The 16,977-nt window shown below is 33.6% G+C and overlaps 2 protein-coding genes across 2 annotated transcripts; both read right to left on the bottom strand.

The window, feature by feature from the left end:
* Window positions 1-1,482: 1,482 nt before the first annotated feature.
* LOC131602597 (uncharacterized) lies at window positions 1,483-5,864 on the bottom strand. Its single transcript, XM_058874748.1, is given in 5 exon segments — window positions 1,483-2,160; window positions 2,657-2,737; window positions 4,974-5,001; window positions 5,004-5,100; window positions 5,251-5,864. Coding segments are annotated over 5 exon segments (1,155 nt in total). The 5' UTR covers window positions 5,632-5,864; the 3' UTR covers window positions 1,483-1,592.
* A 1,396-nt stretch (window positions 5,865-7,260) lies between these two features.
* Window positions 7,261-10,118, bottom strand: LOC131607421 (probable LRR receptor-like serine/threonine-protein kinase At5g59680). Its single transcript, XM_058879427.1, has 9 exons — window positions 9,892-10,118; window positions 9,217-9,760; window positions 8,537-9,000; window positions 8,296-8,431; window positions 8,103-8,174; window positions 7,953-8,021; window positions 7,768-7,839; window positions 7,590-7,658; window positions 7,261-7,497 (listed from the first exon to the last, which is right to left on the bottom strand). Exons 1-8 carry the CDS (start codon window positions 10,001-10,003, stop codon window positions 7,607-7,609), a joined length of 1,521 nt encoding a protein of 506 aa, XP_058735410.1. The 5' UTR covers window positions 10,004-10,118; the 3' UTR covers window positions 7,261-7,497; window positions 7,590-7,606.
* Between the last annotated feature and the right edge of the window lie 6,859 nt (window positions 10,119-16,977).

The following is a 16,977-nucleotide window of genomic DNA, read 5'->3' as shown; positions in this document are numbered from 1 at the left end:
TTACAATTTTGAGGTACACCAAATTGACGTTAAAACTGTATATTTAAATGGTGATTTGGAAGAAAAACCCTAAATAAAGAAACTTGAAGCTTTTTGGTTCATTAACAAGAAAATAAAATTTGTAATTTATATAAGTTTTTGTATGGTCTAAAACAAGCTATGAAGCAATGCCATTAAAATTACACCATATAATCTAGGTGTTAAACTCTTCATGAACAGTGGTGAAACGTCTAAGACAATTTGAATATGTGAACATTATTGGTAGCCTCGTGTATGTCCTTGATTGTACTAAATCTAATATTTTCTATCTAATAGACCTAGTATAGATTATTGTCACTCTATTGAAAAAGTTATGAGGTACCTAAAAAAGAGCATGAATCTCGTATTGTATTATCAAAAGTTTCTCTTCCTTGAAGGATACAATGATGTCGATTAAAAATCTTTGTCGGATGATTTCATAAAAACTAGCACTACTATGGAAAAGGGATTCCACAACAGGTGGAAAAGGGATGCCACAAAGGCTGACTAATCGTTGTGAGGTAAGAAATGGTTGTATGTATGATGTTTTTCACTACGGTCCCGCGAACGTGATTATATATCAAGAAACACGCTAACCATCACAACGGTTACTTCAAACAACTGTTGTGATATACTTTAAAGAAAAACTTTAACAACTGCTATTCTAAACAACCGTTGTGATATATACGCTAAGTTCATTATAAATTATGTGAAATGCTTATTTTGCCAATGCTCACTAAACATATAACCTTTTAGTCTGATCTAGAACACTATAATATGACAAATTAAATTATATTAGAAGAACAAATTACATGTTCAATGCTAAACAAAAATATTTTGCTCTTTAATCATTAAAACTTGTTTTAAAGCTCCCTATTTCTCCAACCCTCTTCTTTCACCTTTAGTTCATTTTGCAACATATTCTTTACTTTGCAAATTAAATTAGAGGTGAACGAAGGAGAGGTTGAAGAACTAGAAACATTAAATCAAATTCTAACGATTAAATAGCAAAATTCAGACAATGGTCTGAAGAATTCTTGTCTAAAATTAAACGTGTAATTTGTTTTCTAATATAAATTTATCTATTATATTGCAATTTTTTAATATTGAACGTGTAACTTGTTTTCTAATATAACTTTATCTATTGTATTGCAATTTTCTAATGCAATCCGAGAAGTTATATATTTGATAAGGTGTTGGAAAAACAAGTAAACCACATAAGATATAATAAACTCATCTAAATGGGGCTCTAGGAGAATATAGTCTTAGTAATCCAGAGCTTGTGTTGAGAGGTCATGACACTGACCAATTATTGTTTACACCAAGAATTGAACTCGATATTTCCCGAACTTTCGTTTCTTAGAAGGAGCTTGTTTACACTCAAGCTCAAATTCTTGGTTATTGTTAATATTATTTACTCACAAGGTTTTAGCAGTCAATTTTCATTTTAATGATAGTGTAGTATTGAAAATATCAAAATGAAGCTTTATTGAGCACATAAATAAACACAAGACCTATGGATTTCATTGAGGTGCACCTAAGTTCAAACTCAAGAAACATAACCATATCAGCATTCAAACATGTCTCATGGATTGAGTCATCATGATCACAAACTCGTCCATGTCAACCATGCCATCTCCATCAGTGTCCACTGCTCTCACCATTCGCTTGCAGTCCTGAAGGCTGCACCTTTCTTCCAGCTTCCACAGCATTTCTTTAACTTCTTCGGCACTTATTTTCCCATCACCATTCTTATCAAATATTTGAAATGCACTCTGTATATCCACCGATCTAACCCCGCCACCCTTCTTTTGAGCCTCCATGAATTCTTCAAAATTGATGAATCCATCTCTATCCAAATCAACCACCAGAAAAATCTTCGGCACTTCATTTACACATTTCTCCATGCCTAGAGATCTCAGGGTAGCTTGGTACTCCTGTTGAGATATTTTTCCATCTTTATTGGAATCAAATTTGTCAAACACCATCTTCATCTCATCTACGTTTGGCTGAAAAATGTCTTTCAGCCCAGAGTTCTGCCTGTCCCTTGAAAACATACGCGTCGGCTTCCTCAGGTACTTTCTCTTTGAGATGTTGTATTGGAAATCAAGGAAACTTGTCTTTGACATTTTAAACCTGAGCCTGATCAGTTTTTAATATACATGAAAAAAAGAACACCATATTTGATTTATATTCATGAGAGATGGAAAAAGGTGGTGGTATTTTGCACCACATGCATATCTTAAGCTATCAGTTATTCCTTATCATTTTCTTGATGACCACGAAATCGAGATGCTAAAAAGAAATGCAAGACATGAAAAGAATAAAGTGTCGAAAGAAAAGAAGAATTAATGGGTAAGAATACATTCTTTCCTTAAATCTCAGTATACTTTCTATTTTGCTTCTTGAGGATTTTTCTTTTCCAGTCATTTCTTTGGGGAGGGGAAGGAGGGGGTGTTACAATCTTTACAAGTCTCTCTAATAGTAAAACTGTTGATTTACATGAGTATTATGGGTAACAATCATGGAAGAATAAAACTCATCAAGATGACTATAGAACAGATTCCCGAGTTGGAGAAAGGGAACAAAAATAAAAAAACTGGGGGAAGGGGATTAGTGGAACATCAACCGTCATGACGGTTTTCCATTATCCAAATCCTCCATTAAATCAATATCTTTGCGAGCTGTTATCTTCTGCACATATCCTGCAAAACAGACACTCATACAAGTTATTCAAGGTTGACTATCTTAAAAACAACTGCCAGTAAAAGTGAAAACCAAGAAACAGTGACATTTTAGAAAGTGGACACAGAAATAGGCAAGACCCACTAACAAAGCGAAAAACTTCACATTTAAAGACAAGACAAGCATAATCAGGATAAGCCACAGATTTGAACGTTGAATAATTTTTTGATATTTTGGCTTTTCCGGAAAGAAAAAACCCACTGATTTAAGATAAACTCGTAGCTTAGCCTCCTAGCAAAGCCACAGAATTCTTGCTTTGTAAATTGTAACACTTCATGTGTACGCCATCTAATCTATGTGGCTTATCACTATCCCCCTCCTAAATTAATGTTAAATGTCATAGTAGATGTGGCATAAAATCTCTGCACCTAAGAATCTATGGGGTATACCTACCACAAGGAATTTGTGGTAGAATCAAAACAAGAACTACAAGCCAACAACTCTGAATACAATGTACACTTGAAATTCCTATCTTTTTATTTTTTTGATAAGCACGTGAAATTCCTATCTAAAATTAAACTTTAAAATTCCAAACAAGGCCTGCATATTGTCAACCACTTTAACATGACACGTTTTAGCATGAACCAAACAAGAATAGGTAGCATCCAAAATGACATCTTACTTACTTTCATAGTAATAGAGCAATTGAAACAAATGGATAGAGGGAAAAAAAAAGTGAAGCTACAACTTCTATACAGCAGAAGACAGTACAAAAGCATTTAACTTGTAAAATTTTACCGACTATTCCAATATGAAAACACTCCTGATGCATTAAAAGATGCAAGAGCAAGGTGAACAATTTATGATAAAGTTAGGATTCAAACAAAATAATACAGGCAAAAGGATACTAGAAAGGTGCAGGTAAATCTTTTTCGCATATCCCAAGATTTTTTTGGTGCGATGGTTGATTTAACAAAAACCATGTAACCCTTTATTTGGAAGTCCTATAAAATTAGATGTATGATTCATAATTTCTATGACTATGGATTGAAAATCTATTAATTCAAAAGAATGGACAACAGCAAAAAAGTCATGCAACACAAAATTCATTAATCAGTAGTTTTTCAGAGTATTTAGTAGAGAAGACGAGAAAAATATCTAAGGAATTCGAGTGGAACTACTCTGTATCAAAATAGCTAACTTTGTAACATAATCTGAAACCTGAAGTTTATAACGGAAATAACAGAGCACTTAATAGTGGGCTATAGTGGCATAGCATTGCAGCCATGCTATCATCTCAGTCACAACTAGCCCAACACTCACTTATTGCAAGCTGATAATTTTGAACATTTTCCTGTTGATTATTAACTGCAGCGCCTTTTAGGCGGAGCCATGGCATCATCTAAGTCACAACCAGCCCAAAACAGCACCTCAGTCTTAGCCTAAGCATCTTGTTGTTATTGATCTTTTGTATATACCTTAGATTGATGGCGACTGTGTGCCAAGACTATTACTTTTTATTATTGATGATGATAGGCATTTAATTTTAAGCAACTTTTGATGTTTGAACATTTATATGTATAGAGTATGCATTACGCGTGATAGATTCCCTCATGCTAGATTATCTAATTTTGCACGTTCCCTGGAATATTTTTTAGACACAGACACGTACCTAAGATAAATTTATATCGTGTTGAAAATATTTCAATATTTTTATATTGTCTTCTCAAGCTTTAGTATCAAGCTTCTACTAACTTATATGATGAAATCATTAAAGGACATAAACTGATTTTACAGAAAAGTCAAGCCACAAAGAACAACTGCTAGTGCATATAGAAAGAAATTAAAGTTCATATGTTATGACTGAATAACTTATCAAGAAAATAGACGCCAAGGTAGATCATAAATTATGAGATGACTACATTTATCGTGCAAACTTTCGTAGGATACTCAATTGACTCATACTACATCTAGGCAGTTTTGTTGCAAGCTTTTGCACTCAGATACAACAACAACCAAGACTTATCTCGCTCAGTCATTTTTGCATTTTGTGGATATCCTCCAAGTGTGAGCATATATATGTTGTAAAACCTTTAAAGACATTCAATATTGTTCATCTAAAAAAGAATTTGAAATTCATAAACTAGCGCTCTCAAATCCCTCTTGCTTCACTCCATATATAACGAATCAAAATGTTGACAAGTTTGATCCCAACCAATGGCAACACAAGAAAGATTATGAAAGAAAATACCAAAAAAAATGGATATTACCAATTCCCATACAAGGAATGCATTTGCAAGTGACCTCTTTCCCTCTTTTGTTATAGTAGCTCACATATCCTGATCCTTGGCAGCTACGACACTTCCCAGTCCATTCATAAACCACTTCTTTACAATCCTACAACTCATCAAAAACAACTTAATGAATCACTTATAACATAAGTTATTAGTGCTTATGTACAACTTTTCAAACAAGCTATAATCAGTTTTCATGTTTATGACGTAAGTAGAAAATCTCTAATTAGCAAGCCAAACAGGGTCTAAATACCTCAAATTTAGGGTTACATTGAAGACGCTCATCAATTTCTTCGGGCGAAACAGGCGATGAATCAGGATAACCCATTGGAAGAGGAAGAGGCTCCCCATTATCAACCATGTAGCCTTCTCTATTTCGTGACCATTTCCTCTCCTTCGCTTTCGCCCTCATCCCCTCATTCCCGCCGGCGCGTCTAGCAGCGGCGCCACCGCCTTCGACGACTGGTGCTACTCCGTCATGAGGTTGACCGATTTTGAGGCCACCGGCGACGGCGGAAGTGGCGGGAAGTGAGATGGACTGGAAGATGCGAGGGAAGGAGGTGGGATTCTGGGAGAGGTGTCCGGCGCAAGCACGGCAAGAGGAGAGGAGGGAGGTTGCATTCGTAGATAACATTCGTGAGAGGAAATAGCGAAGTGTGTTTAATATTTAATTTGCATATAGATTGAGATATTTGGCGGAGAAGACAAAACAGAATTGAAAAACGGATTTTATGCTACGGTTACTACTACTACTACTTCTTCTTGTTCTCTCTATTGGCTGGATTTGCGAGTCTCTGCTATCACTTTATGGGAAGTGTGAGGAACGAGTGACAAAAGTAGGACGTGGGTGATTTTAAACAAACAATAGGATTATAGGACTATTTTTCTTGAGAATTGTTTACAAGTTTGATATTTTGACACCCCTATCCTACACTGTTTTGACACCCCTATCCTACACTGTTTTGACACCCCTATATCCTACACTGTTTGAGTCGTATTTATATTTTGTGAATATATATATTTTTATTTTATTATCAATTATTTTAATTATAATTTAAGCTTAGATATATTTTTTAATATTTTTTACTTAATAAACTATAATTTATTTAATTAAGTTATTTTTGTAAATATATTTTTAAATTAATTTAAACAAACTTAAGAAGATTTTTAATCTACATAAGTCAACTCACACCCACAAATTAAACAATTGATGTATAAGACTTTAGAGGATTGCGTTTATATTTATAATTGTATATGATATTTTTTAAAAGTTTAAAAAAATATATGATTTTATATGTCAATGTAGTATGTTGTTTTTTAAATTTATTAAATATATTACACATATTTTAAAATATAAATATAACCTTCCAAAGTCTTCCTCCAAAACCCTTCAAAAACTAACTTCCTAACAACCCCTTGGAAAAGAAACAACTACCCTTGATGTGAGAAAAACATATTCAATGTGAAGAGAAAAACCATTTACCTTTACAAGTTTCAACAAACAAAGAAACATATCAAGTATCAAAAAGTCCTTACACATTTATTTCCATTCAAACCTTAATCCAGCATATTAATTTGCTCAAGATTTAGCAGACAAAGAAGAGCATGAAAGAAGAACATGATATCATAATGAATTCTGCCACATTTATTTTCATATTAATATGTATGATTTTGTTCTATGTTCTAAGTATATCTTGTTTGTAGTACCATTAGACATATTTTTGGAGTTTATGTTTCGTTTGTACACATCTAAGTATATCTTTGTACATATCTAAGTATATCTTGTTTTTACATGTAATATAAGAGTTATAGCTCGTTAATCTGTCTCTTCGGATTTTGTAGTTGACATTGCATATTGCATAGAGAGATATGTCAAAATTGGTTGAAAAATTTCTCCAACAATGCGAGGATTGGTCCAGGAATTCTGTGCAAGAGTGATCAAGCTAGAATGTTCAAGTCATCTTGAAAGAAGCCAGAAAAACAATCAGGTCCCGATGCTCTCCATGCTCCCACAAAGAAGAGAGCATGCTTATCGACAATTACGGGTTTGAAGACTTATCTGAACAATTATTTTTAAATGTCGGATTCTTTGAAATGTGTGGTACTCTATTTTGAACTGGTTAAGAATTTATAGCACTTTCCTAAATAAGGCATTACAACCTGCTCAAATTCTTGTATAGATTTTTAGGATCATCAGTCATCAGTCATGTACTAACTATATATATAGTGCATAATCAGATATTGCAGCAGGAAAACAAAACCATATAAAATCTATATTTTGTACTCATTACTAACTTATGATGTATATTTACTTTACATAGTTCTGATTTACATTATGATTCCTGATAATCTGTAAGGACATAATGATATTCATTTGGCTCCAATACTCCTCTTCCCATTACAACTATGGTTTGTACTCAAAACATCCCAATCACATACAAAATCGGCAGGATTTACAATGGCGTTATGCTGATTCTGATAGAAGAATTATTGAAGCCACCTTAATAATCCAAAAAATAAACAATTATTAGTTAGCAATATGGTTTCAGATTCATAGGCAAATATATGTATACTGTTATAAGTAGCCCTTACTTGGACTTCACTTTGCTTTAGTGTTTGATAGCTTTCCCATCAATCTTCTTTTTTTGGAAATCAGAAGAACTGGTTTAACAGACACCATTGGTCAAGTCCATGAGAAAAGCAATAGAATGAATAAAAATTAAGCAATGCAATGTCTTGTTTTTGGCCTTAAAAAATGTCAAAATCTTACATCTCATGTAGTTTTGGAAGTTTCTCAATGGATGGATGAAGTGGTCCTTCAAAGTTGTTATTCTCCAAATGCCTTTATTGAACAATGATTCAAGAAAAAAAGGGAGTAAGAGTTCATGTTACTATATAAAATTTAAGAAATCTAACAAATAGAAAACAATGAAAGAAACAACAAGAGTTACATACAAAGTTTCTAGCTCATGTAGTTCACTCAAATCAGGGATAGGGCCTGAGAATTTGTTCCCCGCAAGCAATCTGTAATCAAATTTATCGTTAAAGAAACAACAAATGGAATTATTTGAGATATTTGAAAACAAAATAGTATAGATTACATACAGGTGAGAAAGAGCAGTTAAATTGCCAATAGTTGGAGGAAGAGTCCCAATCAGGCCAGCGTTAGTTAAATTCCTTGACACACAAGAAATCAAAAGATATGTGAATGAAATGAGTCAAATAAAACTTACTTTATTAGTATATAGATTAAGAATATAACTAAATCATTTGCATTGACTGTGACATGGGAACTTACAATGCGGTGATTCGTGCAACAAATTGATCTGAGCATGTAACTCCGGTCCATGAATTCCCTCTTGGGCGGCAAGGATCACCGTTCCAATCGCGAGGTGGATTTTGAATGCTTTTAACCAAATCTTCCATTGGAATTACTATATATAGACAATCATTAATATTATAGTCAAAATATTCAATTTGTAGCATAATGAAAGAAATCATAAAAATAGCGAGATTAGAGATTAGTATAAGTGAATTACTGTCTCTAGTTTGAGTTCGACCACCAAGGGGAAGAACCTGATAAACTTCTCCAGCATTGAGAATAGGTCCATAAGGCATTCCCTCAGAAGGTTTCATAGTAATTTTGGTCTGTCCGGAAAGTGGCCATTGTGCAGCATAAACTGTGACACCCTTAGCTGTGGCATTAAGGTTTGAGTAAAACGTGTGACCATTAATAGAAACATCAAAGGTTCTCCAGCTAGAAGGGCTTGGCTTTCGGTCGTCTTGAAAATAGAGGGAAATGTAGTAGTAAGAACTTGGAAGGGACACCGGTGGCCATTGAATTTCAAGTGTTTTTCCTTCACTAGTGGTGATTCCTGAACTGAATGCTTTAGCTGGAGGGAGGTTCCAGAAGTCCGTAGGTGTTATATTTGTTTGGCCTGCCACAAGTGGATGCTGGTCCTTAAATGGTTGCCACATCCGGTTAAATTTGTCATCTGGAAAACTAAGTTCACATACATAAAACTCAATCATCAGAATTTGCATCATGTCTATCTAATTCCATATTTTTATAAGAGATCTTAGACGACAACAACCAAGTTTTATCCTACTAAGTGGAGTATTATTTTTCACTGCATCCGGACGGCGATGCAGTGGCTCTAGAGTTTAGACACTAATTAAAATAAAATAAACAATAAAGAACATGTTTATGTTTATGTACCTAATGATATCTTCACTTCCAAATGCATGTCTGGAAACAGTTACAAGAGCATACTTGTGAAAATCAGTAGGATTATACAAAGAACTATCCAAATTCTTAACCTCCAAGGCAGAGATAAAGGGACTTGAGCTACCAGTATGTTGATTCCTAGCCAAACACACACTCAACCTCTTCCCATGAGACGCCTCAATCACAACCTCATAATACGAACTAAGACCTTTCGCGTAATCTGCTGTCGTATTAACAATGCTCCATCTCGTCCCTTCAACGATTTGATCGAACACAGGCGGCTGTTTCCCTCCATCGAATTCTCCGTAATAATATACGGTCTTGACAAGGTATTTGTTTCCTTTGATAACCGGAAATGAATAGCAATATTTTTTAGATAACGTGTTGGTGAAGTAACGCAACGTGCGGAGTATTGGCAGCAAGTCTGGTTTGTTGATTGTTGCGACATTTCCAACCTTTATGTAGCTTCCATCAGGAATGTATTTTAGACTGTCTACGGTTACCTCATTTGTGCCTCCACAGTTAATAAAATAACCTGCATATTCATACATGCATGCATGCATGATGCAAGCACAAACATTGAGAAAATGAAAAGTATATTAAAACAAAAGTGGGTTGCTTGATGAACACGTTAACAATGTATGAAGATGAATGAATGAATGATACCTAGAGGGTTAGAAAGGGCAGGGTGGGCAAGAAGGAGAGGGACAGTGACAAGCCAGAGGATGAAGACGAAGGGGCTCATATTGTCATAAGCCACTGCCCCACCTGAAGGCATGCGATTTGGTGGGTTTGTTGAAAAGAAAGGAGAAAGAGAAAGAGATGATGATGGTGATGGGCATTGCCTGGTTCCAGATTCAGAAGGGAGGACACGTCCAAGGCTGTCCTGAAAGATAGAAGTTTAATAACATGCCTTGACTTGGTCATAATGCATGTTTACTGTATAATTATCTATTGAGAAATCATGTTATTATTAACTAGATTGTGACCCGGGTGATGCGCATGTCAACCTATTTTTCATTCCTTGGTTTTTTAGTTTCATAAATTTTTATTAGAATATATATTTCTTTTTTCTTTATGGTAATTTGAAATATTGAATTGCAATAGTAAAAATGAAAATGAAATAAAGTACTGATAATGTGATAATTCGTTAAATACTAGATAGATAAAATGAGCCAATTTACTATAACTATACAGAGATTTGCGCGAGAGTGTTTAGTAATTGTCCTCAAATTTTTTTTGAGTGAAGACCCATTTTGGTCCCTCACAAATATTACACGAGTCAAATTAGTCCCTCACAAAAAAATTGACCCAACTTAATCCCTTACAAAATTTAACCGGATCATATTAGTCCTTCTGCTAATATTTTTCTCAAATCGATTTTTTCTACTTCTGAACCTGTTCTTTTCATACTTCTAAACCGTGACTGGACTGACACGTTAGATTTTTTTTTAAATACTAAATTAATTTTTATTTTTAATTTCATTTTTAAACAGTTATCAATGAATAATATCAAAAAAGACAAAATTATTTCTTATAAAGTAATTTTTAAACAAGTAATTTCCATGATTTCTACTAATATTAACAAATTCAATACATAAATTTTTACTTATGAGGTCTCAAATCCAAGTCCCTTCAAGTTAAATAATTTTCACTTTACAACTAGACAAATCAATTTCTATCGTTAATAAAGTGACTATCATTTACAACTAGAAAAATCAATTTCTAGTGTTACTAAAGCAACTATATTTACAACAAGACAACTCAATTTCTATTGTTAGGAAAGTGATTATCATTTACAACTAGATAAATCAATTTCTATTGTTAATAAAGTGATTATCATTTACAACTAGACAAATCAATTTCTACGGTTAGTAAAGTGACTATCAATAACAACTAGACAAATCAATTTCTATTGTTAGTAAAGTGACTATCATTTACAAATAGACCAATCAATTTCTATTGTATTAAATTGACTGTCATTTAATCTGAAGAGACTTAGGTTCGAGACCATATTGATACAAATTTTGTATTTTTTATTTTAAGTTTAGAATTGTTTAAGATTAACCACGTGGGCCTGAGTTCAACTCCTTATAAGAAACAATTTTGGCTTATTTATATTATTAATTTATAATTGTTTAAAAATAAAATTAAAAATAAAAATCAATTTAGTATTTAAAAAATGAAAAATAAATAAAATCCAACGTGGCAGTCCAGTCACGGTTTAAAACTAGAAAAAAACCGATTTGAGAAAAATATTAGAAGAAGGACTAATATGATCCAGTTAAATTTTGTAAGGGATTAAGTTGGGTCAATTTTTTTGTGAGGGACTAATTTGACTCGTGTAATATCTGTGAGGGACCAAAATGGGTCTTCACTCAATTTTTTTTAAAAATGCATTTTTGAATATTCTTTATATCACCTTATCATTCATGAATTAAACAACCACTTCATTTTTGTTAAAAAATTAATTCAAAAATGTATTTTCAAAAATATTTCTAAGTGGATTTTTAGCTATTTTAACGCAACCACTTCATTTTTGTCCAAAATTAATTTGAAGATGCATTTCCGAAAATATTCTTAAGTGTATTTTTAATTACTTAAATGTATTTATTTTGTATATTATGAGATATCTTTAGAGATGCATCTTCGAATGTATCCAAAAGATTTTTCGTTCACCCATTTGCACTTATTTTGTGTGAAAATACTCTGTTCGGAGATATATTTTCGAAAATTTGAGAGAACCAAAAATTCAATATTTTTAGGCGGCCTATAGAATGAATGTATATTTGCAAAATTGGGGGACAACCAAGAGTGAATAAAGAACAACATTGAAGATGAATATTTGGTTAGCGTGTACATGTTTATGTACTAAAAACCAATATAATGGAGGAGTCTAATTTTATTAAAGGATATGTACTCTTATGGAGGATGGACATAAGTAAAAATGGAAGTAACTGGTAAGTTGACTAAATATATAGATATCAATTTTATAGTCGCAGTTTTTTTTTTTTTTTTTGCGATACAAGATGAGAAACGCCCAAAGAAACAAAAAACTATAATCTAGTTACATGCGGATAAGAAATTTCGATAAGATTTAAAAGAAAAAGCAAACTCGATTATGTAGCACAAATATCATATAAGTGAAGACCAAATTTATGCTTCAATTCTAAGTTTGTCAGTGTTTCTTGGTATATAGATATCAATTTATTTGATTCTCAGTATGTATGACTGATGTGAATCTCTCATTCACGACCAAACATGGTTTTAGTTCTCTATAACATTCCTCAACCAACATCCTTTGCTTTTTAAAAAAGTTTTAAAAACCTTGCCCTTTTGACATGCTTCACAAAGAGCTTTTGAAGAGAACTTCAGATTAGGAAAGACTTCTGACAAAATTAAGCTATTTTAGCTGAGACATTCTTCTCGTAATAACGTAGCCTAATCGTCTACGCCATGTCAATTTCTCTTTATTAACAAACATAAGTCATTTTATGTTTTGTTATTTAAGATCAGAAAGTCTAATCTTAAAAATGTTGTTATTCCTTTTAACATTAAATATTAGAGTCATCTTTCTGACTATCAGCATTATAGAATTCTGAATAAGATGATCTGATAACCATTTTTACTTGATTGATTTATGAGTTGTAACTCATGCATAAAACCATCAACAAGTAAAACATTAATTAAAGAGGGAAGAGAATTATTACTAACTCTCTTGGAGCCTATAATCTTTCCCTTTTGACCACCTCCAAATCCCACGACATCTTCAAGATTAAGTTCCAGGCTTTGGAACATATACCTTCTTCCCGCATTGTGATACTACCAGCCAAAGTTCAGGAACCAAGACCGGTGTTTCAACTGTGCTGTTGAGAATATCTGCAACATAAATTATTTTCTTTTTTAGTACCCACAACTTCTTAGGTCTTTTCTTAGTTATCCCAGAGTTCTTAATAACTTTAGGTTTAACAACAGAATAATCATAATCACAGGAATTAAAACAAGACAGTTTAGCCAAAGGTTTTGCCTTAGGTTTAGAAATATATTTCTCTTTTTCTTTTCCTTTATCTTGAGGCACAAACCCATTAGAGACAAAATGGAAGTGAATAGTATTCGGTTTGTCTTCCTTATCAGAATTGGATTCGTCATAGGAGTTATAGCCAATACCATTTGTCTCATTTTTGCTCACGCCATAGATCATAGAAGCCATCATGCTTCTCCCTATGCTTATGGCTAGGAACTTCTGAAAAGATTTGTCATATTTTATAATGACTCATCTGTACTCTCAGAAGCTTCTGAAAGAGCTATCATGCCTTTGAGGATGAAGTTCTCGTCTTTAAGAAAGAAGTTTTCTTCATTAGAAATGGAGATATCTTCCTCAAGCTTACTATTTCAGAAGATATGGATTCATGGGACTTTTTAAGTTCCTTGAATTTGCTGGTGCGGTAAAGCGGCAAGCAAAGAGTAATAGGTATATTTATTACCGGGTGATATAGGTTATATCATATCGTAGTCCACAGAGATTGGTAGAGAAAAACTGTCGTTCAAATATATCACGTTCTAAGTTTCATGATTGGGTGCAGAAAGTAAATGCGGGAAAAGTAAATAAAAGCAAATAAACAATCTTAATAATCTAAGAGAAATAGTTATGAAATTGCATTTCGTTCTACCCGTCGAAAACTTAAATCTGAAGATCTATCGCTCAACACTCACAATACGCATCAAAATCACCGGACATCATTCGAGACGCCACATCAGTGTCCATTTCTACAATACCGACGAAAGCACAACCATACTATTCACATCAGCGATTTCCCAACCGACACAAACAACACAGAGGCATTAAACTCGATACCCATTACGATTATTAGCCCCAAATCTATTTCTACAATTTAGAAACTAATATTTATCATTCCTAATCAAGATATATGATGTCTATTTCCACAACAACACAAATCCAGAGCATTTAAGCAAAAAGATCAAGAACAACAACAATGATGATTTGTAAAGTGAATATATAAACGATCCCAAGATCAACAAATGTACATACAAGAGAGGAAAAATATACATACAAAACCCACCATTGGAATGGAACATAGGGAAGAAGGAGATGAACCGTAAACTTTCACCGTGTCAAAGCAATTGAGACAAATCCATAGCCAATCGACAAGATGTAGCACCCAGGTGTTTCCCAAACCTCTAAACTATCAAAAATGGATCAGAGCCACTCCAAGGAGGAAATGGATGATCCAAACCCTAAAAATTATGTTCTGAACTATAAATACAAAAACTGAAAAACGCAGAGCGCGCTAAGCGCCCTACAGCGCGCGACGCGCACTGTCACTTAATGTGCAAAACCGCCCTAGAGCGCGCGATGTGCCCCAAGTCCGCGCGACGCGCCCTTGCTTCTGCCAGACTTTATTCTTTTGCTTCTACAGTGCGCGACGCGCCCTCCAGCGCGCGTAACGCGCTACACCAGAACAACAACTTTATTTCTTCAAAACGCTCTCGCAGCCGTGTCTTCGACATTTTATTTCTCGAGGCTCCGACAATGTAATAAAACCTACAAAAATACAACAAAACTATCAAACGGTACATATTTACACAAAAACGTAACAAAACTCAAAGTATACGAAATTACACAAAACGGAGAATTATTCAAACGGTATTAACAAAAAGTATCGATAAGTGCCACTATTTACATACACAAAATAACTATTTTGTCACTTATCAAACTCTCCCCAACTTAAATTTGTTTGTCCTCAAACAAGGCCAAACACTCAAATCGCAAAAGTAAGAATCTTAAGAATCATGAATCAAAAAATTTGGAGAAACGAAACAATTGTACGGTTCAAACAAAAACGTACGAACAAAGTAAATACTTACCACAATCCTACAACGACAACATGAAAACGACACGATTCCTAAGTACACAAATCATACAAAACATTCTAAAACAAAAACAAGCTCAATCACGAATAACGCCTGGCAAAAATTCATCGACAGATGAAAAACACCGAAAGGTGAGGACTTTGAACACTCATCCAACAATCTTGCAAATAAAAGACAAAATTATGCGTTCATCCAAAAATAGTATTGAAAATGCAACGGCACGAATAACAAGGGCTTTCAAGGTTGTAATGCGGCTTGGTTATCAAACAAGTGATAAGTCCTAAAGCTAATCGAAACAAAAACTTGCCTAAATCTAAGGGAGTAATTACTTCCACAAAGTTTCAAACAAAGCAATTTCAATAAAACTTTCTTCTTCATCACATGTTTCACACCAAACACAATATTTATTAACACAAATCTTATTCTAAACTCTTTTTATTATTTTGTTATTCAACTTTTAATCTTTTTTCTTTCTTTTTCTTTTCTTTCTTTTTCACATTTTCTTTATTTTTCTTTTCTTTCTTTTTCACATTTTCTTTCTTTCTTTTTCTTTTCTTTCCACAACCTCATACCAACCACAATATAAATGGGAAAACATCCTCTCCCCAATTTGAATTCAACCACAACATTAAAGTGAATACTCCCTACTTTCTAAGGCAAGGTAAAAATCCAAACTATACATCATAATTGATGGTTCAAGAAAGCAAAGAATCAACATCCACCATTGTGAACCAAACACTCATAGACAAGTATTAAGCAAAAACAATATGGACATAAACAAAAAGGCTCAAAAGGGGTTACTAATGCTCACACACTCACAAGGTGAATTGATATTTGGCTATGGTAGTTGTGCTCAAAATCAAACAAGTGCCTTGATCACTTTCGTGCATTCACAAAATCAATACAAATGAAAGATTAAACATAATAATATCCAGTTAAAACAAGAAATGTCAGTCACCCATATATATACACAATGGAAAGCCAGCTCACATTTATGGTAAAAAGGGAAAACTAATTGTGATTCAAGTCATGAGCAAGTTATGCAAAAAGAATGAGTAATAAGAAATGTACAAATGAAAAGTCTCCTAAACATGTTATGCTATAGAAAACGATAAACGAGTACCTTGTTGTGTATAAATTTGAACAATCATTACCGCACAACCGACATGTTGAATAAATCAAAATCGGAGAATTACCAATTGCTCCTCCAAGTAGTCGGGCCAAAATTTGAGTCTAAACAACAACAAAAGAATTAAAATATAAAACTATAAAATACTATACTATAAAGCCATGGTGTAAGTGGGAAAAAGGCGAGCCGAGTGGACCATAAAAAAGAGTTCACTGGCCAAAAGCTATAGGGCGCGCGACGCACGGCCAAGCGCGCTACACAAGAAAAACCAAACCAGTCTAAAAAACCAGAATTTCCAGTGCAGCCTCCACTTAACACCTACATTACTCATTTACAGAAAATTAAAACAGAAAAATATAAAATCGTTGGGGTGCCTCCCAACAAGCGCTCGTTTTACGTTGTTAGCTTGACGCCTTTTATTATTTCGCGAATGGTAAGCAAGTTCCTCGCGGTACGTCAATGTATTCTCCTCAAATGCAACCTAAAGAAATCGTCCTGCCCAATCACATAACAAACGAATCAAAAGCAAAAGTATATACACGTAAGTATTAAAACACAAATATACATAGAACACAATATTTACAAAAATCCTTAATTGGCTAAACAAATTGAAAAGTGAAGATTTAGAATTTACGAACTATCCGAGTTCAATTTGTTTAGCCAACTTCACCTTGCTAAATAGCAAAAGTAAAGAGGAACAAGTATGAAAACATAAACATGTATAAATATAC

This window comes from Vicia villosa, linkage group LG5, assembly GCF_029867415.1.
Source record: "Vicia villosa cultivar HV-30 ecotype Madison, WI linkage group LG5, Vvil1.0, whole genome shotgun sequence".
Taxonomy (NCBI): domain Eukaryota; kingdom Viridiplantae; phylum Streptophyta; class Magnoliopsida; order Fabales; family Fabaceae; genus Vicia; species Vicia villosa.
The sequence above is the reverse complement of the archived record's forward strand: the minus strand, read 5'-3'. Positions and strand labels throughout refer to the sequence as shown.